This window comes from Diceros bicornis, chromosome 19 (assembly GCF_020826845.1).
Source record: "Diceros bicornis minor isolate mBicDic1 chromosome 19, mDicBic1.mat.cur, whole genome shotgun sequence".
In the NCBI taxonomy this organism is placed as follows: Eukaryota; Metazoa; Chordata; class Mammalia; order Perissodactyla; family Rhinocerotidae; genus Diceros; species Diceros bicornis.
The window spans coordinates 21,476,386-21,502,004 of record NC_080758.1 but is presented as its reverse complement, the minus strand read 5'-3'; the positions used below and the strand labels follow the sequence as shown (position 1 = coordinate 21,502,004).

At 45.6% G+C, this 25,619-nt stretch overlaps 1 protein-coding gene across 2 annotated transcripts; it reads left to right on the top strand.

Annotated features, from left to right (window-relative positions):
* The first annotated feature begins 429 nt into the window (after positions 1 to 429).
* On the top strand, positions 430 to 22,537 carry ACTR5 (actin related protein 5). 2 transcript variants are annotated; one of them, XM_058562705.1, is made up of 9 exons: positions 430 to 839; positions 2,018 to 2,247; positions 4,316 to 4,485; positions 8,135 to 8,352; positions 9,070 to 9,252; positions 14,827 to 14,943; positions 15,667 to 15,806; positions 16,397 to 16,529; positions 21,912 to 22,537. In XM_058562705.1, exons 1-9 carry the CDS (start codon positions 441 to 443, stop codon positions 22,167 to 22,169), a joined length of 1,848 nt encoding a protein of 615 aa, XP_058418688.1. In that variant the 5' UTR covers positions 430 to 440; the 3' UTR covers positions 22,170 to 22,537. The 2 variants fall into 2 exon arrangements, with proteins under 2 accessions (XP_058418688.1, XP_058418687.1); XM_058562704.1 differs by having other exon boundaries at positions 16,397 to 16,544.
* Positions 22,538 to 25,619: the final 3,082 nt, after the last annotated feature.

Genomic DNA, 25,619 nt, shown 5'->3' with positions numbered 1-25,619 from the left:
GGCGTGGCTAGGCGAAAAGGCGGGCCCCGTTAGCGCCCAGCTCTAGAGGCCAGGAAGGGGCCGGACTTGATGGTATCATGCATTCAGAGCGCGGCTTACTGGCCCAGAGTCCCAGCTAGAGAGGAGGGGCGTGGTCAGACCAGGTGTTGTGGGCCAGGTTCAGCAACGGCAGGACTTCACGGCCACGATGGGCGAGGCCTAGCGATCCCGAAGGCGGCCCGGGCCACGAGGTGCGAGTCAGGTGGAGAGGCTGGCCGTACTTAGCGAGGGGAGGAGGCTTGGAGGCCCCGAAACGCGTGGGGGCGGGGCCTCGTGCCGCCTGGGCGGGCACAGCGGCGGGGGCGGGGCTTCTTGTCTGCGGGTACTGCGGCGGGGGCGGGGCATCGTGCCGTCTGGGCGGACGCAGCGGCGAGGGGCGGGGCTCGCGCGCACGCTCCAAAATGGCGGCGGTCAGTGCGGCCGGTCCAGCTGCTAATGTGTTCCCGTTCCGCGATGCCCGTGCCGCGCCGGATCCGGTTCTGGAGGCCGGCCCAATGGCACATGGACCACTGCCTGTGCCACTGGTGCTGGACAACGGGTCGTTCCAGGCCCGTGCCGGCTGGGCGTGCCCGGGGCCGGACCCGGGCCCCGAGCCGCGCCTGCAGTTCCGCGCCGTGTGCGCCCGCGGGCGTGGCGGGGCCCGGGGCGGGGCGGGCCCGCAGGTGGGCAACGCTCTGGGCAGCCTGGAGCCGCTGCGCTGGATGCTGCGCTCGCCCTTCGACCGCAATGTGCCGGTCAACCTGGAACTGCAGGAGCTGCTGTTTGACTACAGTTTCCAGCACCTGGGTGTCTCTTCACAGGTGAGGGGCGGGGTGAGGTCGTGTCTCTGCTCTCTCCGCTCTCGGAGAGACAGTCACTCCAGTAGCTCTGATTGTCATTTAGTCATTCATTTAGTCAGTCGATCAAATATTAAGCGCCTAACATGTGTAAGCCCTATGCTAGACGCTTGGGGTATAGCAGCGAACAAAACAACGCCCCTTTTCTCTTGGAGCATACATTCGGGCATATATGCTCGTTTGTTAATAAATTCACTTACTAACAGATAGGTTTTTGAGCACCTACTCTGAGTCGGGCACTTTTTCCAGGGGTTTGGAATATATCCGTGAACGTAACACAAAGTTTCCTGCGCTTGTGCAGCTGGTATGGAAAGACATTCTAGTATGAAAAGACAGACAATAAACAATCGAATTAAGTAGTAGATTCTACGGCATGAAAGAAAGAGAGGAGAGGGTTACATTTTTTCGGTAAGATGACCAAGGTAGGACTCGGAGAAGGTGATATTCGAGCAAGAACTAAAGGAGGTGATTGAGGGAGCAGGCCATGTGAATATCTGAGGGAATAGTATTCCAGAGAGGGAACAGCCAGTGAAAAGGTCCTGAGGCAGTAGTGTGCCCTAATCCTAGGTGAGGACAGCTAGAGGGAGGGGAAGAGTGGTGAGTGGAAGAGAAGTCAAAGATGTAATGAAGGGGCAAATCACACACCTTTTAGGTTTTTAGTCTGAAATGAGGAGCCATCGCAGGGTGTTGAACAGAAGAGGGACATGACTTATGTTCCAGAAGGATCACCATAGCTGCTATATGGAGAACGGACTGCCATGGGTCATAGGGTAGAAACAGGGAGACTAGGTAGGAGGCTGTTACTGTTAGGACATGAGGGATGATGGTGACTTAGATGAGGGGGATATTGGGGGTTGTGGTAAGAAGCAGTTGGATTTTGGAGATATTCGAAGATAGAGCCACCATGATATGCTGACAGTTTGTGTGGGGCTTGACTTATTAACCTTAAATCAACCCACTTTCATGTTTTCCAAAACAACTTCCAGTAGATGAGATGAATGTCTTACAGTTGCATCTGATCAGGTATTTGATTGAAAACCGAAAGCAAATTCAGCCCTTGCAATAAGGATTTTGGTTTCTTGTATGCTTTAAAAAGAGTATTCTTTTATTACCCGTCCATTTACTCTTTTCTTTCCAAGTAGGGCTGTGTTAATCATCCCATAGTTTTGACAGAAGCCGTGTGCAACCCACTGTATTCACGACAAATGATGTCCGAGCTTCTTTTTGAGTGCTACGGGATTCCTAAGGTTGCCTACGGCATAGACAGCCTCTTCAGTTTCTACCACAATAAGCCAAAGAACTTGACTTCCAGTGGGCTCATCATTTCATCTGGATACCAGTGTACACACATTTTACCCATCTTAGAAGGGAGGTGAGTTTCACTTATGGCATTTGAGTGCTGTTTTGAGAAGCATTCAGGAAACACTTATTGGGTGCCTACTTTGAATGTGGAATGAAAGGAGCAAGTACTGGACCATGGATTGGCCTCTGGGCTTAGCTCTGACCTACCTCACTTCATGACTCTAGGTCAGTCATGTTGCCTTCCATCCTTTGTGACCTGGATCTAGTTGGGGCAGATGGTCTCTGAGGTCCAAATCCATAATTCTAGAATTTTATGATTCTGATTTATGGTGAGATAGCTACTGTGCCTGCAGGTAGTAGATGCTCAATAAAAATGTTTTGAATAAATTTAATTTAGACCATCTTTGTGTTCTGGAGTCACTTTTTTTAAAAGATTATTTTATTGAGGTCATATTGACTTATAACATTGTGTAAATTTCAGGTGTACATCATTATATTTCAGCTTCTGTATAGGCTGCATCGTGTTCGCCACTGATAGTCTAGTTTTTATCTGTCACCATACACATGTGCCCCTTTACCCCTTTCACCCTCCCCCAACCCCCTTCTCCTCTGGTAACCACCAATCTCTTCTCCTTGTCTATGTGTTTGTTTATCTTCCACCTATGAGTGAAATCATATGGTATTTGTCTTTCTCTGTCTGACTTATTTTGCTTAACATAATACTCTCATAGTTCTAGAGTCACTTTTTTATTAAGAGTTTATTTTTTTGTTTAAAGCTCTTTAATCATGATAGTTTATACCTTTCTTTTCAGATACAGTGCCTTGCACGTAATAGGTGGTTATTAAATATTTCCAAGTTGACTGTAAAGTGAAGATAGTTTCTCTTGCATTTAAAGTCTGTTCTGATTTTATAGTTGGGCTTTTGTTGTCTGATAAGAGACTTGGCCAGCATCGTGTTCTCCTGAGAAGGTTTCTCATGGCATAAAGAGGGTGTGTAAGTAGGGAAAGGAACCCTGGTTTTGGAGTTGAATGCCTGAGTTTGTAGCCCTGCTAAGGATGAGGTACTCAACCTCTTCACTTAGTTTCCTAACATGTAAAATTGGGAAAAAGTGATTTCTCAGGGTTCCCCTGAGGGTGAAACGACATAATGTAGGTGATGGCACTTCGTAAACTGTAAAGTAGTCTGAATATTTAAGTCAAAAAAAATGTCACTGAATTTATTGAGACCTCTAGTGGTAATTTCTCTTGAAGTTTCTACAAAAATTTATGAAGAAAAAAGTAATTCTTAGACATTGCTAGACACTTCTGATATTTGGAGTTTTCTATTTTATGTAAACGGAATGTGCAGAAATTAAAAATAACGTTATTTTTATATTAAGAGAAAATTATTTTAACTGAGGATAAGAAATGATCAGATAAGAGCATATCCTGTTCTGCGCTGGCATCTGCTGGTGAGGTGTGATATAGCAGTGACATTTCAATATACAGCAAGTTCCTAATGCTCTGCTTTCTCCCATTAAGACATAAAGTCACCTTGGTTGTCTTCCCCTTCAGTTCATATCAGAGGGACCTGGTACTGTTAGGAGATTACAGTAAGCCAGTATGTGTGTGGTTACTTAATGTATTCGCGTCAGTAGAAGTGGAGTGTCTGAGAGTGGGGTTCTCAAACCCTGGCCTACACTAGAGTTGCCTGGGAAGCTTGTTAAAATGCAGATTTCCAGGCCTGCCCCAGAGTGAACAAATCCTGAGAATTAGCATGTTTGACATTTCCCCCAGCTAATTCTAGGATTCTTGGTCCCAGGACTACAGTTTGAGAAATACGTGGTGAGTCACATAAGGGTCTGACTTCAGAGTGTATTTTCTTCCCATTGAACCGCCTTTTCTTCTGAGACTCTTGCTAGAAATTAGATGGCCGTGTGTCTGCTTGGGTGTGGACTCGGAATTCCTGCACTGGGTAAGAGATTGGACCAAGGGAACCTGAAAGTCCCTGCCAACTGTAAGGTTTTATGTTTCCCCAGCTGGCCTGTTTCTTCCTTGTTTATCTACATTAAATTATCCTTTTTCCCTCAAGATACCCCATACTCTGTCCTCCATGTTGCCAGAAAATTTCAGCGCTGTTTTCCATTCCTTGATTGTAGGTTAGATGCTAAAAACTGCAAACGCATCAATCTGGGAGGAAGCCAAGCAGCTGGCTACCTCCAGCGTCTCCTGCAGCTGAAGTATCCTGGGCACCTGGCAGCCATCACTCTCAGCCGCATGGAGGAGATCCTGCACGAGCACAGCTACATAGCTGAGGATTACGTGGAAGGTAACGGAGAGGACGCTTGCCTGCAGCTTTTGGATGTTGTTTACCTTTGGGGTGTTCCTTAAATTGTTCCCAGGGTGACTCTTTCGCTCACTTTTTTACTCTTAATTACTTTTTAGCATCCCCTTCCCCTTTTGATATTTACTTTTTTTTTTTTTGGTGAGGAAGATTGGCCCTGAGCTCACACCTGTTGCCAGTCTTTTTTTTTTTTTTTTGCTTAAGGAAGACTAGCCCTGAGCTAACATCTGTGCCACTCCTCCTCTATTTGGTATGTGGGATGCCGCCACAGCGTGGATTGATGAGTGGTATAGGTCAGCACCTGGGATCCGAACCTGCGAACCCTGGGCTGCCAGAGCAGAGTGCGCGAACTTAACCACTACGCCACTAGGCCGGCCCCTGATACTTACTTACTTAACGAACTGTTCGATAAACTGATAGCTTACATGTGTAGGTTCTTTTTCAGAATTGTTTTGGCTATTCTGGTTCCTTTGCCTTTCAATGTAAATGTTAGATCAGCTTGTCCATATCTACAAGAGAGTTCTATTGGGATTTTGATTGAAAGTACATTAAATCTATAAGTCAGATTGGATATAAAATAACAACGTTCTAAATATAAATCCAGACATAATATTAAATCCAGATTGGGGAGAATTGACATTTTTTACTATGTTGAGTTTTCTAATCCGTGAACGTCGTATGTCTTTCCATTTATCTAGGTCTTTAATGATTTCTTTCATCAGCATTTTTTTTTTTAATTGAGACATTCCTCTTTTTTTTTTTTTTTTTGAGGAACGTTGGCCTTGAGCTAACATCTGTTGCCAATCTTCCTCTTTTTGTTTTTTCTCCCCAAAGCCCCAGTTCATAGTTGTATATCCTAGTTGTAGGTCCTTCTGGTTCCTCTATGTGGGATGCCACCGAGTGGTGAGTAGGTCCATGCCCAGGATCCAAACTGGCGAACCCCGGGCCACTGAAGTGGAATGCACGAACTTAACCACTATGCCACCGTGCTGGTCCCCTTTCATCAGCATTTTATAGTTTTCAGCCTATAGATCCTGTACATGTCCTATTAGATTGATGCCTAAATATTTCTGTCTTTGTTTTTTTCGTTTCAATGTATGGAAATTACTCATTACTAGTGTATAGAAGTGCAGTTAATTTTTACATGTTGACCTTCTATCCTATGATCTCGCTGAACTTACTAGTTCTAGTTTTTGTAGATTCCTTGGGAATTTCTATGTTGACATATCATCTGTGAATAGGGACAGTTTTATTTCTTCCTTTCCAATCTGTTTGCCTTTTGTTTCTTTTTCTTGCCTTATTTCACTGGCTGGGACTTCCAGTGCAGTGTTGAATAGAAGTGGTGAGAGTGGCATCCTTGCCTTGTTCCCAGTTCCTGGTCTTGGGGACCAGGTGGTGGGGGGAAGCATTTACTCTTTTGCTATTAAATTAGTTTGAGGTTTTTTGCAGATGCCCTTTGTCAAGTTGAGAAAGTTCCCTTCTGTTGCTAGTTTTACTGAGCATTTTCATTATGAATGGATTTTGAATTTTGTGAAATGCTTTTTCTGCATCAATTGATAGGATCCTATGGTATTTCTGCATTGGACTATTCATATGGGAGATTATAATGATTACTTTTCAAGTATTGAACTAGCCTTGATTTTTGGGGGGTGAACTGTACGTGTTCATGTATATTATTTTTTTATGTATTGCTGGATTAGATTTGGTAATATTTTATGGGGTTTTTGATCTATATTCATGAAGGATATTGATATACAGTTTTCTTGTACTGTCTGGTTTTGGTATCAGGGTGATGGTGGTCCTGTTAAGTGAGCTAGAAAGTGTTCCCTCTTCTTCTACTTTGTGGAAAAGATTATGTAAATAATTGATATTATTTTTTTCTTTAAATGTTTGATGGAATTCTCCCGTGGAACCATTGGTGCCTGGGGATTTCTTTTTCTGAAAGCTTTTAACTATGAATTTATTTTCTTTAGTAGGTAATCTCATTGTTTTCTTCTTTTTATTATTTTTATTGTTTCCTTCCTTCTACTTTAGGTTTATTTTCCTCTGTTTTTCTAGCTTCTTAAGGTAGAAGCTTTGATTATTATGAGATCATTCTTCTTTTTAATATAAGCATTTAATGCTGTGAAATCTACATTCCACAGATTTTGATGTATTTTCATTTTTATTGAGTTCAAGTATTTTCTGATTTCCCTCTAGGCTTCTTTTCCAAACCATTGATTATTTAGAAATGTGTTGTTTTATATTTAAGTGTTTGGAGATTTTCGTGTTATCTTTCTGTGATTTATTTCTAGTTTAATTCCATTGTGGTCACAGAACTTTCTTTGTCTAATCTCAGTTAAACTTGTGAAGATTTGTTTTATGACCCAGGCATGGTCTGCTTTTGCAAGTGTTCCATATACGGTTGAAAAGAGTATGTGTTCTGTTGTTGGGTGGAGTGTTCTATGATGTCATTTACGTCCCTTTGGTTGATGGTGGTGTTCAGTTCTATATCCCTGTTCATTTTATATCCACTAGATCTACTGATTGTTAAGAGTGTTGAGGTCTCGAGGGATAATTGTGAATTTTCCTATTTTCCTTTTTAGTTCTGTCAGTTTTTTGCTTACAAGTATTTAAAGCTCTTTTGTTAGGTACATGTTTCGGAGTCTTATGTCTTCTAGGCAAATTGACCTTTTGCCGTTATATAGCACCCCCTTTTATCCTTTGCAGTTTTCTTTACTCTGAAGTCTACTTGGACATTAATAAAGCCACTCCACCTTTCTTGATTAGTGCTTGCGTGGTATGTCTTTCCATCCTTTTATTTTTAATTTACCTATATCATTATATTCAAAAAGAATTTCTTAATAGTTGCGTCTCTTTTTTTTCAATCCATTCTGTCAGTTTCCATCTTTTAATTGGTATAAGACCATTTAAAATTAGTTTAATTTGTCTATTTGGATTTAGGTTCACCATTTTATTATTGGTTTTCTGTTGTTCCTATTTCCCTCTCTTGCCTTCTTTTAGGTTATTTGAACATTTAAAATTTTTCTTTTTTGGTTTTTCATTTTAATTTATCTCTTGTTTTTTACTGTATCTCTCTGTGTCGGTTTTTTTTAGTGGTTGCTCTAGAGATTTCAGTAAATAAACTTTTTGCAGTCTACTTAGAATCGCTCTTTACCACTGCAAGTGGGATGTGGGACTGTTAGCCCTCCAGAGGCTCCTTTATCCTTCCTCCCTTATATTGGAGTTGTCTTAGGTATCACATCTACGTACTTGGAAACCTGTCGGCATTGTTTTGGTTTTTACTTTCTATTGTCAAACGTATTTTTAAAAACTCACGAGGAGGTTAGTCTATCATGTTTAACCAGGTTTTCATCATTTCTGTTGCTTTTCCTTCATTCTCGATGTTCCACATTTCCTCCTGGTATCATTTCTGTCTGAAGAACTTTATTTAGCAATTCTTTCAGAACAGTTCTGTTGGCATAATGTCCAGGTTTCATAGCCGCATTTCATTGCTCGAGCAATTGTGTAGTTGATCAGATTGGGTGGAGTGTGCTTTCTCCATCTACCCGGATATGGAACCCTGGTGTTGACTTTCTAATTTCTGTGCTGATGGTGTTTCCATTTCATAACTTCCAAAATTATCTCTTTGAAGAATTGCAAAAATGGCAGTGCCCTGATTATTATGAAAACAACGTCCACAAGATGCAGCTCCCATTCTCCAGCAAGCTCCTCGGCAGCACCCTGACGTCTGAGGAGAAGCAGGAGAGGCGGCAGCAGCAGCTGCGGCGGCTGCAGGAGCTCAACGCCCGGCGGCGGGAGGAGAAGCTGCAGGTTGATCAGGAGCGGCTGGACAGACTGCTCTACGTGCAGGTCAGAGCAGGTCCCGGGATGGGTCCCCAGCCTGGCTCAGCAAGGCGGTCCCCGAAGAGTCTCTTCCTGTATGTTCTTCCTCAACCCTAAAATGCGTTGACTGACTAGGTCGCCCTTGGGGTCAAGAAGGAGTCTAGGGGGATCATCGGTATAGAGATGGTCAGCAGGGAGGAGGGTATAGCAGCAGGTGTTTCTGAAAGAGCTGTGGGCTCTGGCTTTATTGATTTATTTGGGCCTTATAATCTCCTTTATTTTACTTTCAACTTCTTAATTTAACTGTCGTACACATGCTACAAAGTACACAAATCTTAAGTGTACAGCTCAGTGGATTTTCACAATGTGAAACCCACCATGTATCTGCCATCCAGATCAAGAAGAAATAAAGCATTACCAGCGTCCCCAAAGCCTCCCTCAGTCTCCTCTTAGTCAGTAACTTTCCCGTCTCTTCCCACCCAAAAGGTAACATTTCTGAAGTCTGTTACCATGGATTAGTTTTGCCTAATGAGGTGGTGCTGAAACCATAATACGAGGGCAGCCTGGAGACAGGTGGGGAGGAGGGCAGCTGTGTGAAGCTGGTGGCGGGGTGATTTCGTGGAGGGGCAGGCTAGGGGAGCTCTGTAGTTTTTGTTTGTTGGACTTCTTAGCTGCTTCTCTTTCCTTCGTGTGTGTGATTGCACTGATGTCTGTGTGGATGAATTGTGCCTGCTCTGGTTTCAGGAACTCCTGGAGGATGGCCACATGGATCAGTTTCGCAAAGCTCTGATGGAGCTGAACATGGACTCCCCAGAAGAGCTGCAGTCCTACATCCAGAAGCTCAGTTCCGCAGTGGAGCAAGCTAAGCAGAAAATCCTCCAAGCAGAAGTCAACCTCGAGGTGGATGTGGTGGACAGCAAGCCAGAGGTACTGAGGGCCTTGGAGGAGGTCCTGTCGGGTCATCCACAGCCCTTCCTGAGGGCGAGAGGAGTGTCTTGAGAAGGCGGACATCAAAGGGGCTGTGACCAGACTCGGGGAAGAGAGCAGGGTGGTGAGTGATGTCCACGGGGAGGTGGGTGGAGACAGTGATGGCACTGACCTTGTGCCAGCGGAAGTTCTGACCCAGCGGATTTCACCCTGTGGACCTTTGACCCCCCTGGGAGGGGGAAGTGTGCGTGGAGAGTGGGAAGAACATTCACACAGCAATCATGTGGCGCTACCTAGAACCTGACCCTGCTCCTCTGGTGGTTATTTGGCAGTTAGTCATATACTCCCTTTAACTTTCTTCTGATGTTTTATTAAATATGTTGTGGTTGATCTTTCACTTGCTTCCTTTCCATCCTGGTGTTCCCTAAGGACAGGGATCATGCTTCATATATAATTGATGAATTTTTTACGGCAACTAGTAGGTGTGCTCATTAAAATATTTGTAGGTTGATTTAAGGTCAGCTTTTTGTTAGTTACTAAAAACTAACTCTTGAATAAGCTCTTTGATCTCCTCTGTCTCTCCTTTTTGTTTCCCAGCCAGTGGACTGTTAATAAATGTTTATGTGGCCAAAAGGGCGGGTGGCAGGGCTGAGACAGGGCCCTGGGTACTCCCAGCCCTAGCCCTGGGCCCTGCATGGTGAAGGAGCTGCCTGCAGGTCACGCGTTGGCCTGAAGTCACTGGTTGGCTCTCCTGTCTTTAGAACTGGAAAATCAAGTGTTAAAAAGCATATACGTTGTTCCTGAGTCTGTCATCTCTTGAATTCTAAAACAAAGGAGCTTGTTCATTGCCTTGTGACACTTCTGGGGCAATATTAACGTAGGTTATTGGTTTTTTGTTTTTAAATCAACTTTCTTTAAATTCTAAAACCTATAGTTATAGAAAGAAACAGTCCTGTGGAAAAGTCCCGTTTGATGCTGGATGTGGCGTGGTGCTTACCAGTGACTTCAGAGCTGTCTTTGGCTCAGCAGGAAGCCTGCTTCTACAGTGGCCGTCTCTCAGCTGGAGGCTCACTCCTCCAGTTCCCGCTCAGCCTCGCATTCTCCACCTCTCTCTGACGGGCTCTAGACTGCATGAACACAGCAACAGGCCGTAAGGAGGGCTCTTTGACAGAGCAGATTCTGAGTCAGGCTTCCTAGGTACAGCGCATTGGATCACTGAGATCTTGGGTAGAAGGCACCTTTACTCCCATCTTCCTCTTGCACAGCATCCCAGATCGACTTTGGTAGAACTCACGTGCCTTTTCTAGTTTGCTTCTTCCAGTTTTCAGGTCTGTGTTTCAGATTTAAGCTGTTTACTGGGATCCAGACCCATATTGTCTTTGTTGTTTATTCATCCATTTTTAGTTTTTATCATGCTTAACATGTCAACAGGACATCAGTATCTTTATCCCAGAGATGTGCCACTAAGCCACAGGCAGGTGAGGGATTTCAGATTTAAAAAGAAAAAACCATACAACTGTGGGAGGTGATTCCTGAGCAGCTGGGAAACTAGTTTTTCCTTTTTTTTTTTGGTTCATTTTTCTGTACTTGTTACATGCTGTGATTCAACCACTCCTTCATTCATTCAGCAGATACTTATTAGGGGCCTACTTTGTTTTGTGCTCTGGGGATACATATTCACATCTCTCTGGGCTTGGGGAGAGAGTCCCAACATTTTGAAATGTTGGACTTTAAAAGATTTGTCTCTATACACAAATGTGATGAAATCATCTGTCCCCAAAGTTTTAAGGGTCAGTCAGCATTTATTGAATGTGATTGATAGTGATTAGAGTCAGTTACGGTAACATTCATGGGATAAATTTGACCATGACACTGGCTGGCCAGTTCTACCTTTCAAAAAGTATTTGTACTGTTTTCCAACAATATAGTTCATTCAGAATGGAAAGAATAGATTTACATGGACCAAAGTTCATATTGAAATGCCATCCAGGCAGTAATGGCTGAGTTGAATTAATCCAGTTAAATTTTTTAACTTAGAGTGTTTTCTAAAATCCGTTTTTTCTTACAGACCGATCCATTTCAGCCCTTGGTATTCTGCAAGTATTCCGATAAGGATGTTGTAAAGGAGTAGGCTTTGTCGGCATTCCTAATGAAGTATTTAAACTAGAAGGTGCTGGCTTTCCATTGCTATAAGCTTGGCTTGAGAGGGTGGAGGGGGAGAGCAGTTTTAGAGCAGCATCATTTGTTGGAAAACACCATGACCAAATATAGAAAGTCCTCTTGCCTGACCAGCCAAGATCAGAACCAGCCTCTACTTGTTCTTATGCTGCTCAAGACTGTTCCAGGGAGCCGTGCTGCATCTTCTCTGATGTGCTTTGGTAAACCGTTGTTTTGTTCGGTTCCAAAAGAACAGTCATATTTGTGTTCCTGACGCCGCACAGTACATGTGGAGACCTTGGCAAACAGTGGAAGGAGAGAAGCCAGCCACGGTGGAGAAATCGGTTCTCTCCTGGATGCGCGTTGTCTGCGTTGAAATTATTAGCTTTGTTCCTCTCTGTGAATCATATGAATTGGGATAAGTCAAATATCTTTTTATCATTTTTAGTGACGCTAAGAAGTTATCTTATTTTTAAGGTGACTTGCTTTTGAATATAGCAAGATGAAGGTGGATGATGATATTTTTGTTGCAGCTGAAGAAGCCTTTTGAAACCTAGACATTTTACAATCTTCTCTATTCCACAGAACTTTGAGGAAGTATCCCAGGGGCCCACCACTCAGTGCTAGGCATGGTATGCCAGGGACTAGGGGGGCAAAGTGATTGAGATACAGTTCCTGCCCTCCTCAGTACCTCAAAAAATAGGGCTGTAGAACCATACTGAGCTGACTGTAATAAAGCTTATCAGGTGTGGTGGTAGGGATGTGTGGGAATTCCGGTGGAGTTATGAGAAAGGAATGGGATATTTGAGCCGGGCCCTGAATTATTTGATTTCACGAGGAGGGAAAGACAGTTTAGATGGAAAGAACCACATGTGCAGGGAGCATGTACGTTTGGTTAGTAGAGCGTGGGAGATGAAGCTGGGAAGGGAGGAGAGGGCCAGCCTTTAAAGGTCCTTATGAATCAGCCTGGATATTATCCTTCAGACAGAGCCTTCGGAGTATGTTGAGCAAGGAAATAATTTGATGAGATTTTATTTTAGAAAAATAACTGGTGCCATTTAGGATGATGGGTTTAGGGAGAGGCAAGGCTGGAGGTGGGAAGGCAGTAATCCAGAAGAGAGCAGATGTAGAAGTGAAATTTGTCAGTAGCCGTGGGCATGGAGGGTGGAGGAGGAGACAATTCAACGGTAGGATCCAAAGATCTTGATACCATTTAGGGGCAGAGGTGACAGGAGTGACAGTTGCTGATGATAATAGAACATGTGACATGTGCCAGACCCCATGCTGAGCACTTCTGCGAGTGTCGTCCTGATTAATTTTCACAGTTCAATAAATACTATCATCATTCTCATTTTACAGATAAGGAGACTGAGATTTAGGGGAGTGAAGAAATTTGCCCAAGGTTGCACAGCCAGAGGTAGCACAGCTGAGATTCAGACACCAGCAGTCCAATTCCGGATTCACTCTGGTCACACTGAGGCTGTACTGAAAGGCAGTGGGTGGAGGGTAGTGACCAAGCTTAGGAAGATAATGAGCTGGGTTCTGAGCACCTTATCTTTAAAGTCTCGGGGACATCAGGTGGAACTTTCTAGGACCCAGCTCTGGAGGGACCTAGAATCACACGAGGAGTGAGAAAAGAAGGCCTGGCCACCACTTAGGGGTTAGGTGGCGGAGGAAAAGCCAGGGAAAGAGATTGAGACAGAACAGTCAGAGAAGAGAGAAACCAGAAAGGTTGACAGAAGAGTTGTAAGAGCACGGGTGGGGGGCTTGACCAGGAGATGGTATACTCATCCTTTGAGACAAGGAAGGAAGAAAGGACTAGAGCAAAGATAAGGAGGTGGAATAAATAGGTAAGTTGGTATTTTGAAGCGCTTAAGGTGATGTGCTGAGAACCATGGGGTGGAGATAGAAAGGGGCTGAGGAGAAGAGTATAGGGAGAGGTCTAAGACAGCTGCTATGGGGATGGAGGAGGAAGCCGAAGAGAACTAAAGGGTGGCCTGGTAGCGGTCTGGGGCGTTCTCCACTCCTGCCCGCCCCCAAGCACATTGAGCTTATCTGTTGCTGTGTAAACACCTCCCCAAACTCAGTGGCTTGTTGTGCTTGTGAATTTGAGGGGTCAGGAGTTCAGACAGTGTAGCAGGGATCTCTGCTCTGTGATGCCTGGCACCTCTGCTGGGAAGACTTGGACCACTGGGAACTGGATCTCTGGAGGGTTTTTCACTGGACTCAGCGGGGACTGTTTACCTGAGCACCCACGTGGCCTCTCCTTGTGCCTTGGGGTTCTCAGCCTGGCTTCCAGGAGGGAGCTCCCCGACAGGGAGTAGCCAGAGAGCAAGTGTTGAGGGGCATTGCCTTATACAAAAGTGAGTTGGAATGATAGTGTACATTTGCAGCCTATATGAACAGGTTCTAGAGAAGTATTTTTAAATGCTCTGAATTCTATCAGTAATTTACATACTACATAGATTCTGAGAGCAAGGAGGGACTCAAAGACACAGACTCAACATAGGGATCTCCTCTCGAGAATGCGTGGCTGTTGACGTTGAGTCTGCTTGAATCCTCCCAAGACACCGTCTCATAAGACAGTCCTTTCTACCACAGCTGTCATCGTTAGAGCATTCTTCCGTGGGATGCAACAGAATGTTTCTTCCTGTAACTTCTCCCCTTTGAGTCCAGAAGGTAAACTCATCTGCCTTTCTCATGGCAGAACCAGGGATGGCTGACGATGTCATCCAGAAATACCCCTCCACCCCATCACTCAACTTCTTTTGTCCGGGTCAAAATTTAAATGTGCCCCAAACCTTCCGTTCGGTATGGTGCCAGTGTGCTGGGCCCCACCCAGGTTCATGTTGTTGATGAGGAAAGCCTATTCTGCAGGACTCCACAAATAGGAAGCATTCTGCCACCTTGGAGCTTTTAGTCACATCCCCAGCCCAGTGGACCTGCTGTTAAGGGACTAATTGTGGAGCCCATTGGTGTTGGCACGTATGTTTATTATTAAGATGTATTTAATTTTGCTGGTAGCCTGAACCACTTTGTAGGACACCAGCTATCACACCCTCTCCTCCCGAGTTCTCTGTGTGGTGGTGTGACTGACGCAGGCAGCAGGTCTTCCAGTGGACCCCAGGCTTGAGCTGGCACGATCAGGAGGCTCCAGAGAGAAGGTGGGAGTGGGTGAGGCTTGTATGAGTAGGAAAGGTAGGGGTAAAAGCAAAGCCCTTTCTGTTTAGTCTTTTAATCCTGTGTTCACACGTGGTCTTGTTTTTTTTTTTAATGGCTTAGAAAATTTTTCATAGTTTTTTTTAAACATTTAGGACATTGGGTGAGATCCCAATTCTTTTTCATGACACTGAACTAGTAGAACTAAGGCTCGCTCAAGTTACAGGATCTGTATTGTTGTGTTTGTTCTTGTCTTAGACCCCTGACCTGGAGCAGCTAGAACCCTCTCTGGAAGACGTGGAAAGCATCAATGATTTTGAGCCCTTGTTTTCCGAGGAAACGCCTGAGGTGGAGAAGCCAGTCACCACTGTCCAGGTTGGACTCCTGTGGCCTTGAAGCTGTTGACATAAATACCAGTCTGGTCTAGTCTGCTTCTTTAGGAATATTAGAAAAAAAAATCCGAGTTGTATTTTCTATAAGCAGGGATACCAATACTTAAAACATCTGAAGTCGGGGGTTTTTTCCCTGCTGATTGATTGGGGTTCCAGCACCAAGATCTGTGAATCTGTGAGAAACAGTTTCCTTGATGGAAACATTTGGGCAAGTAGTTGGGGACTTTAGACCTGAAGACTAGCTTTAGTAGTTTCATTTAAATTTAAGCCAGTGTCCTTATGCGTAATCCTCATTTGGGTCTACGTTTCTGTCATTACGCTGGCAACCAGATAGACTGACCTGAGTCTGAGACACCCCGGGGAGAAAGCTTTCTTGACCGTGCGGGGACCAGGGGTGCTGAGCAAGGCATTGGGTGGGAGACTTGTCTTCCACTGCTAGGCCTTTCTGTTGCTGCTTTTCATGAAGTCTCTTTCCCTACAACTCAGGGATTATTTCATGATGCAAATTTGTAGTTATTTATATTTCAGAGGTTGAAAAGAAGGTAGAAAATAGAATTACAAGTCAAGAGAGTTTGGGAGAGGTTATTGTGGCGTGAACAAAGGCCAGAAGCTATATTGGAATAAGAAATGCAGTTTGAGGAAACTGGCAGCTGGGATGTTTGTCGTTACGGCCTAAAAATATCTTCTGAATCTTGGGTTTTTAAAGCCCGTGTTTAACTTGGCAGCATATCATCAGCTGTTTGTTGGGACAGAAAGAATTCGAGCTCCAGAAATTATCTTCCAGCCATCTCTCATAGGAGAAGAGCAGGCTGGGATAGCAGAGACCCTTCAGTACATTCTGGGCAGGTGAGACGGAGACTTCTTTCCCATGTGTTTTCCTGAACCATTTCCTTGGATTTTGCACTGAATGGTAGATTTGGTGGTCGGGCATTTGGAAATCTGTCTTACTCTCCTCTTCCTTGACTTGCTGTGCCAGGTAGTATTCATCTCTCACCAGGCCTGGCACAGAGTTGGGCTCTGTAATTCTTTTCTGAACATGTAAATACTCAGTTGATTTGAGGAGCTTTAAGGATTTCTTTTAAGTTTGAGCCACATGATAATGTATGTGCATTGGCTTTCATATAAACCTTCACGTTATTGAAGACTAGTGATTCTAAATCACCCGAAAAATGTGCAGGACTTATTTTTTTCCCTCCTTGGAGACATTTTATTTAAGTTTGCATTTTTATAAGAACGTGCCTCCGCCACCTGTTTATACGGGCATTTTCCTGCAGTGTGAGTTTTCACAAGACACAAATGACAAGTGGAAGGTTTTTTTTAAACTTTTTGTTTAGATATTTTCTGTTTTGTACTGAGAGCTTACATTTCCACCTCTGCATTCTCTTCTAATATTCAAGTTGGAGGGACTGTACCAGAAGGAACCGTTTCTCTCCTAGGTACCCAAAGGACGTTCAGGAGAGGCTGGTTCAGAACGTCTTCCTCACTGGCGGGAACATGATGTACCCTGGGATGAAAGTTAGAATGGAGAAGGAACTGTTGGAGATGAGACCCTTTCAGTCTTCTTTTCAGGTACTGATAATTCAGGTAACCAGCTATTTTGAAAATAACATTATTTGTTTTCTGATTGCAAAAGTAATAAAGCGTAAATGAGAAAAATTACTGTATAATTCCATCATCCAGAGATATCCACTGTTAACATTTTCGTGGCTTTCTTTCTGGTCTTTAATATATGTCGAATTTTTTAAGCAGAATGGGAATCATGTCATATATTTCTATGTTTTCTTTTTTTAATTGAAAAAGGAAGACATGCATAGAATAAAATTCAGAGAATACAAGTGTACAATGAGAATAAGTCATCCTCTTCACCCAGTCCCTACTCTACAGGCAAAGCTTTTCTTTCACAGATTTTGTACACGTGAGAGTGTATACTCCCTTGTAACCTAAATTTCCTTAACTTGTCATGAACATTTCCCATGTCATTATTCTTCTAAAATACTATTTTTTAATGACTATATGGTGTGGATGCCCCATAATTTATCTTCTGAATCCCTAATCACCAAGAAACATGGTGTGAGCTCCCATAGTGGACCAGGCACCTTGGGGATGCTGAGGTGTCCTAGACATAGCCCCTGGCTGCAAGGAACTTCCTGTCTGAGGGGGCAGCAGCCAAGTAAATAGGCCATGATAACCCAGAGCATGATGGACATGCAGGCATGGGCACCTGTGAGTCTTGGAGGTCAGGGAAGGCTCCATGGAACTGAGTCTTCTAAGGATGAGGAGGTGCTTGCCATCTAGGCAGTGTGGAGTGGGGTGGGATGGAGAGAGCATTCCAGACAGGGACTAGCACGAGCAACGGCTCAGGAGCCAAACGCTTGTTGGGGGAGTGAGCGGTAGCTGAGTGTAGCTGGAGCACGTGGCTGTTAAAGAGGAGTGGAGGGGGTGCAGTGGAGAGGTCAGCAGGGGCCACATGATGCAGAGCCCACGTGTCCTGGTAAGAGGCTTGACCCTGATGCCCTATGCCGCATCTCCTGTACCTTCAGGGTGAGGTCTCTGGCCTGTGGTCCTGACTTCGTCACCACCATTACTGAATTTTGCTGAGCCTCAGTTTTCTCAGTGGTGTGAGGGTGATAGTCATGGCACCTGTCACCAGGCTTCAGTGTGCTAGTGCACGGCAAGTGCTCAGCACGGGGCTGCACAGAATAAACACTCAGACGTTAGCTGTTGTGTTGGGGGTCCCTAGGACCAGCCCAGGTTCTGTGATTCACTAGGACTCACAGGACTCAGCATATAATCATACTCGTGACTGTGATTTGAAAGGAGACAAAGCAAAATCAGTAGAGAGAAGAGCTGCATGAGGCGAAGCCCAGGGGAAGCCAAGTGCAAGCTTCCAGAGTGCCGTCCCCGTGGAGTCGCACAGGACGCGCACCATTCTCCCAGCAACAAGTTGTAACAACACGTGTGAAATCATGCCAAACGGGGAAGCTTTTAGAGACTCAGTGCCCAGGGTTTTTATTGGGGTGATCGTGTAGGCACCCCTGCCTGGCACATACCCAAATTCCAGACTCGCAGAAGGAAGCAGGTGTTCAGCATAAACCACATTGTTTGTTCAAACAGGCACAGTACGGCTCTCTTACCAGTTAATGATGGGAACCCTCCTGAAATGTAAGTTCCCAGATGCCAGCCAAGGACCAACCTCGTGAGCAGACCTTTCTAAGGATTAGCAGTCAGTCCTGCTGGGGTACCTCTTTTCTGCCCAGCTGTTGTTATTGTTGGGCCCTGCGGGACCATGAAGGAGTCTGAGCAGGGGAATCGTGATCTGATTTGCATTTTAGGAAGATATTTTTGATGCTGCTGTGTAAAATGGAGTATCAGGAGAAATACTAGAAGCAGAGAGCAGTTAGGAGGCAGCTCCCCAGCCCTTAGGATGAAGTCCTCACTCCTCCCAGCTCACCACAGTTTACCATAAAGGTCTCTTGTGATCTGACCTTGAGTGACTCTCCCTTCTCTCTCATTCTCTCTTGTCACTCCCCACTCCACCCCGAACTTTGGCCAGAGTGAGCTACTCTTCCTTCCCCAAATATGCCATGTTTTCTTGCCTTGGGGCCTTTCCTTTTGCAATAGAATATTCTTCCCAGCTCACTCCGGCTCTCTCATGGCTGACTTAGTTGTCACTTCCTCCAGAAGCCTTCCCTGTCTTTACTTACATTCCTTACTAGACCCACCTCCATTAGGGAAGGGCCTGCCTGTCTTGTGAGTTGCTGTGTTCCAAGCCTTTGGCACAGTCTTGCTTGGTAGTGTTGGGGGAAGAGGGAGAAGCCCCCTCTTCCCTTTCCCTTAAGGTTCTTATGGCTGGCCAAATAATTAACAAGACAGGTTAGCAGGAGAAAATAATACCAAGTTTAATAACATGTATACATGGGAGAAAGCAGGGACACTGCGTTTCTCAACACAATAGCAGAAATTCTTGTCTTAAATACCATGTTCAGCCAATGACAAAGGAGGATGTTGGGGGTGGGGGGAGTCAGTTACAGGAGATTACCACTAAAGCACAGTAAACAAGAGTAAGGTTATTATGCAGATTTAAGGCCTCACCTTCCACACTGATAAGTTTCTAGAAATGAGGTCATCCCCCCTCTTCCCGATACAGAGAGGGAGATACCTTTACAAATGGAGATTTCCCTTATAAATGTAAATGTTTGTCTGGCAACACCTTGCAGGGCCATCCAGAGAATGTGGCCAGAGAGACAGACCTTCAGATAAGATGGGCTTGTTTGTGCCTTTTCTATTGTAACATCTATTTTACATTATATTACAGCCATCAGATAGAAGATTTGTTCCAGGAAGGAGTTACTATGTCAAATTCTTTAGGCAGTTAGTGGGGGAGGTCAGATGTCTGTCAGAGACAACAATCAAGGTAAAGAGATATATTTCAGGGTGGCCAAATCTTGATCTCCCACAGTAGCTACGCAAGAAACATGAAGGCCATGGCCCAGGGAGAGGAAAGAGGGAATTGATGTGAGAGAGATTAAGGAGCAAAATGTTCAGAACTGGGTATAGATTGGATTTGAGAAGAGAAGTGGGAACTAAGACAACTCCCAAGTTCTAGGTTGGGCAGCTACATGAATAAATACGGCATTCCCTGGACTCTGGACTAGGAAATAGGTGAGGAAGAGCAGACTTGACGGGGAGGGTAGTGAATCCCTTTTGCGGGGTAGGTTGAGTTGAGTTTCCAGTGGGAGATATAGGAAGAGCTCAGTCATGGCTAGCTGATGAGCACGAGGGAGAAAGGAGGAAGGGTCCACTCTGATCCCCTAGCGTGAATGTGCTCGTGGATGCTGTTAGGGAGGGTAAGTGAAGTTCCAGGTTAAGCCCTAAGTAACACCAGCATTTAACAGCAGTTAGAGGATGGGGCACCTATGAAGGAGTGTAAGAAAGAGGCCGTGGGAGAGGTGGGAGGAGGACAGGAGGGAGCAGAGCCTCGGGGCTGACGGTAAAGGATGAGCATGGGTGCGTGCTGGCGGGGTGGACTTGTGATGACGTCATTGAGAACACATCTAATAGGGTTTTCAAGGTCTCTTTCTTGATAATCCCAAAAGCCTTCCCCGTGAATTCCTTTGTGAGCATTGGTTGTAGAAATGCTGCTGCCAGATCTCTCTTCTCAGCTCTGTCTTAGCTGTTTCGGGCTCGTGTGGCAGAGCCCCAGCTTCCAACTCTTCCCCCTTTCCTGCTCCCTGCCACATTACTAATGTCCTGAGTGTGTGTCATGCCATAATTAGCCCCTGCGGTTCAAATTGTAGCTTATGTATACAGCAGTGGCTCAAACATGGACCATCTAAGGCCCTAAGATGTGCACAACTGTTACACACTTTCGTAAAAAAATGTTCTGTTGTTTTTTTCTTATTTAAACAACAGAAATTTAAAAACATTACTAAAATATCAGATAATTTAAACAAACCAAAATGAAGACAGAAAAACTTGTAGTTCAGCCACTGTGATCAACATTATATATATACTTTCAGATCATTTTGTTCTCATGTGTATGATTTTAACCAAAAAAAAGATTGTTGATAGCTTATTTTGTAACCTGTATTTTTTTCACTTTTCAAACTGTTGTGGCAGTTTTTCTATATCAGTAGGTACATTTCCAAAGCATCCTTTTTATGGTTGTATAGTATTCCATTGTTATATTCCAGATATATCTTTTTTTTTTTTTTTTGGCGAGGAAGATCAGCCCTGAGCTAACATCCATGCCAATCCTCCTCTTTTTGCTGAGGAAGACCAGCTCTGAGCTAACATCTGTGCCCATCTTCCTCCACTTTACATGGGACGCGGCCTCAGCATGGCCGGACAAGCTCCTGGGATCCCAACCCGGGCCGCCAGCAGCGGAGCACTTGCACTTAACCACTACGCCACGGGGCTGGCCCCTCCAGATAGATCTTACTGCAGTTTTTACTGGTAATAATGATAGCTGCCATTTATTGAACACTTACCCTGTGCCAGGAGTGTACCAAGTGCCTTACACTCATTCTCTCACTGACTCTTTCTCAGCCAGAGCAGTAGGGGCTCCTGTTATCCCAGTCTTGTTGGTGATCCCTTCTCACAAGTCGCTTGCCTGTGTCAGCCCAGGCAGTCAGTCTCCTGAGCTTGCAGGCTTATCTGCTTCATCCTCCTCCATCTCTGCGTGCTGATTCTGCTCTGTGTTGCCTGTTCTTTACTTCAGAAAGTTCTGAAACCACCATTCCAACCTGGAGCTCCTCTGGTGTTGGAGGGAGGTAGGAGGGAGGTGGGAAGTCAGGCAGTGACTCCAGAAAACAGGAAGCCTGATCTCAGCTCCAGAGAGCGCTCCCCCAAATGCCTATGTCCCCCTAGTTGAGGGGCGCTCCCAGAGCTGCTGACCCTCGGCCTCGCTCCAGGAATAAGCAGTGGAGACTGAGCACGGGGAGCATCACGGAGAATGCCCCAGCTCATCCTCTCTGCTCTCGTTCCTCCTGAGGCTCATTTGCCACCACGGCCGGAGCTGCCTCGCATCAACGTCTGCTTCCCTCTGCTCGCAGAGAGGGGATCAGGGCTGGGAAGGCCTTTGCTCCAGGCCGAGTCCCAGCTCTGCTTCCCCTCTCATCTGCTTGGGGGTGACAGCATCGGAGCAAGAGGCGGGGCAGCTGGCCCCTCTCTGAGCCAGAGTGCCAGGTCTTGTGTCCACACAATAGCTGACAGCCATTTGTTCTGTGAGGTCCAGTCTGGTGGGCTTTGCCTTCTTGTGCTCTCTGGGAGAATTGGGAGCTTACTGCAGCTCGGCTTTGTGTGAGGGTGCAGAGATAGTCCTGCACTGTCTTGGAATTAGTTGGGACCCTCCTATGTGTGTATTTCTGGGGGTAAAATGTGGGGGGCTGTAGCTGGGCCCCCTTGAGCCTAATGGGAGATGTCGTTGTGATGAGTGTTTTCGTGTTGCAGGTTCAGCTTGCCTCTAACCCTGTGCTGGACGCCTGGTATGGTGCTCGTGACTGGGCCTTGGACCACCTAGATGACGATGAGGTCTGGATCACCAGGAAAGACTATGAGGAGAAGGGAGGAGAGTACTTCAAGGAGCATTGTGCTTCCAACGTCTACGTCCCCATCCGCCTGCCGAAGCAGGCTTCTCGCTCCTCAGAAGCCCCGGCCTCCGGCAAAGGCTCCGCAGCCAGTGGAGGTGGTGCTGGCGAGCAGGCGTAAGGGAGGGGCCTCCAGGGACCTTGGGCCACGTCGGCCAGTGACAGGACACTGACTGTGCTAGCTGTGTCTGCCCCGCGTCTGCTGGTAACACTGGGCTGCAGGATGGATTTCTCCTGAGGAGAACAGTCAGGGACACTGGGAGTTACTCTTTAGAACTGTGTTCATTTGGGGCTTCGGCAGTGAAGAAACTAAGTGGCCTTCTGGCAGCTTTGTTGAACCATGGCGGAGCTGTGGCGTCCACTTTCTTCAGCAGTAAATGAAGACGGGGTGGGGGACAGAGATGTACAAAACGCACAAGGCTTATTTCTTACTGCATTTTGAAGCCTTTTTAATTTTAATTTTTAGTTTTTAAAATCCTTTAAAATGTATATTGTCAGTGTAGATATTCTTCTCAGTTTACTCAGAAATTGTGTGACTGCCCAGCAGGTGGAAGTCTTTCACGTAAATACATTAAAAAGGTATTGTTTATGTAACAAACGCAATCACCCACGAAATCTCAGGAGCTGGAATATTTCCCTCCTCTTGTTATTTCCTCTTACAAATAAGGAAGAGGCCCAAAGAGGGTCACCAGATTGTCCACAGTCACTCTGTTACGGGCCTGCTTGGTGCCCACTTCTGAATGGGCAGAAATGAGGCCTTGGGTCAACTTTTGTTCATGCTTTCTTTGCTGGAAGCTTTTCCACCATATGAGGCTTTCCTACACATTTTTTATTTCTGTCCCTGTGGGTTTGTTGGCTGCTTCACTTTCTCAGGCCTTTCTGAAGAAGAAATGGACCACAGACAGTTACTCCTGGAGCCTTTCAGTTTGGCTGTAACCTCACGTCCCCTGCACCTTTGCAGCTTCCTCTGAAAGGGACAACTCCCTCCTCTGTTTTACAGAGATAGTTTGGTCAGAATTTACCTCTCAAACACACCCAGTAATTGAGCCCAGACGTCCTCTTAGCTGCTGGCTTCCTTGTCACAGGATCTGTACATTTAAATCCCATGGAGCCTCTACCCCACATCTCTGATGAGGCCACCTCAGAACCTGTCTGCTCACGCAGTTCACCAGAGGCGATCACCTGGACCTCTGGCTCTCAGGGGCTTTGACACTGAAGACCAGGAGGGGCCAGTGGTGGCGGTGGAGAAGGTAAAAGACCCAAGCCAGTGCAAGATCTCCCGAGGCCTTGCTGGTGACGATTGACCATCTGTGGCTCGGCCCAAGGACTAATGAGGTGGTGATAACCATGGGCTACTAAGACAGGAGGATGCAAAGGACCCTCCTGCATGTGAGAGATGTTTTCTTATCATGTTTCCAGGAAGAGGACCCATGCTAACTGCTGTTAGGGCTGGGGGTCTTTCCCCCACAGTCAGCAGTTTAAACAGCCTGAACAGCAGTGGTGAGGTCAAAAGACTGTCATGGAGGTCAAGCCCTGATGGGGAAGAACCCTGGGTTGGGCAAGTAAGACGGGACACATCAGAGTCAAACAAATGTTAAGCTGGACCTGCTCAGGGTTCCTATAGACTGAAGCTAAGGAGGAGGTTTGGGGCTGTGGTGAGGGACAGGCCAAGGGGCTGAGCCTTGAGCTCTCTGGTTTCATCTCTAATCCCTCACAATAAGTATGCCATGACCTCTCATGACTACTTTAGCATGCACAGTTCTCCTCAGGGAATCTACTCATCCTTCCCCAGCGCACTGAGCAGAAGTTTGCTACCCTTGGGTTCCCTGGGCCCCTCGCACAACCACCCACACACCACAATGCCTCGAGCTTTATCTTTGCTCCAGCATGGTCTCTTCTAAACTGTAAAGGGTTCCCAAGAGCAGGAAGTGTGTTTCCTTCAGCATGGAGTATCCACAGCGCAGTGCTGGACCTGAAGGGTGCTGAGGGCTCACAGATTTTTAATGAAGGACCAACTGGTTGGGTAGGTAAGTGAATGACTAAATCTGTGAACAAAGAAAATTTGAGAATAGCTTGATTGTCGACTCTGTTGAGAGGAACAAATCAGGAGTCCATACTGAGGACTTCCCCTCAGCCAGGGAGCCCTACTCATTGAGCCATCAGTCCCCGCTCTGACCTTGTGATTGTTCCTGGAGAGGGTGAATGTGACTGTAGCTGAATGTTCTGAGGGCAGCTGTGAAGGGATGGACTCCCATAGGCCAGCTTAGGGCTCTTGTCTTTGGGGTTGTGGCAGGAGGAGATAGCCCGGAGGAGAGGGAATCTGTCCTGTGGGTCTTCAGGACCACTCAGGTGTGGGTTGACTCAGGGCAGCTGTAAAAGTTGAGTGGCCACCTAGACTGATAAGGGCCCCTCTCTCTGGCTAAGACATGGTAAAGGTGTCCCTCCTGCTGCCCACTTAGGCTGCCTCTGCCTCCTGCTGGCACCTCTGGAAATAAACAATTTTGCCAAAGGAACAAAGAAGGTAAAAGGTAAGAAAGAAGAAGAGTGAAATAAATGTTAAAATATGGGCAGAGAAGGCTAAACCAAGAAATGGAGAAACCAAATTCATACAAATATAATATGCAAAGCTTATTTTATGCCTACTTAAGGGATTAAGTGAATAAGATGAAGTATATTATTGCAGAACTTGGTGATTAAATCATTACAGAAAATTAGATAATGGTAGAGGATTAAAAGGTATTGGCAGAGAGACTGGCTGTGTACTAAGTACGCTTTCCTTTCCTCGGGCGCACCGCTGCACTACATTTCCCATCCTCCTTTGTAGTTATACACGTGTACATTTGAGTTCTGGTCAGTGGAATATGGGCAGAAGAGATGTGCACCATTTTCAGGGCTGGCTTCTATAAACCTCCCATAAGAGCCCGTCTCTTTCCTGTTTCCCCAAATGAAAGGATCCGAGGCCCTGCAGATTCTTCACTGTGAGAAGTTCTTACTGTGTTAAACCACTGAGATCTTTGGCCTTACCTGTTACAGCAGCTAGCATTATTCTCAACTGTAGGTTACGAATAAAAACTTCATTAGCTTTGTGTGAAGCGGGGGCATTTGTTAGGGAGGAAAAGTTAAAAATAATATGAAATAAGGAGAACACTGTGACGGATAGTTGTCCCCTCATTAGGAAATGCGGATGATAGTTCCTTTCATCCTGTAGGAGGGTTAAGTGAGATAATGAATGAAATCACCTAAGGATTTCAGGAAACATGGCAGACTAAGCTGACCCAGAAGGACCCCCGCCCCGGTACTTGCTACAAAGTTATGCAAAAAGTTGGGATAAAGTGTAACTAAGAAAGATGTAATGCTGACCTTGAAAGAGAAAATCATAGCTGTCGTAGACTGTCATAGAGGTCAGAAGTGAACACCAAAAATCAAAGTTTGGTAACCACAAGTTGGCACTGGGGCAAGCCTTAGGTTTCAGATGGAAATAAGCCCAAGGGGTGGATAGGGACTGCAGGTTTTAATGCCCTGCAGGGGCCAGAGATGTAGCCCTGGGCCCTCATAAAATGAAGAAACTGGA

Excerpts from the sequence above, each read along its gene's own strand:
- ACTR5 (XM_058562704.1), top strand. The coding sequence starts at position 441 with ATGGCGGCGGTCAGTGCGGCCGGTCCAGCTGCTAATGTGTTCCCGTTC. Across the intron at positions 2,248-4,315 it reads TTACCCATCTTAGAAGGGAG|GTTAGATGCTAAAAACTGCA; the intron begins GTGAGTTTCACT and ends CCTTGATTGTAG. Across the intron at positions 14,944-15,666 it reads AGCCAGTCACCACTGTCCAG|CCCGTGTTTAACTTGGCAGC; the intron begins GTTGGACTCCTG and ends GGGTTTTTAAAG.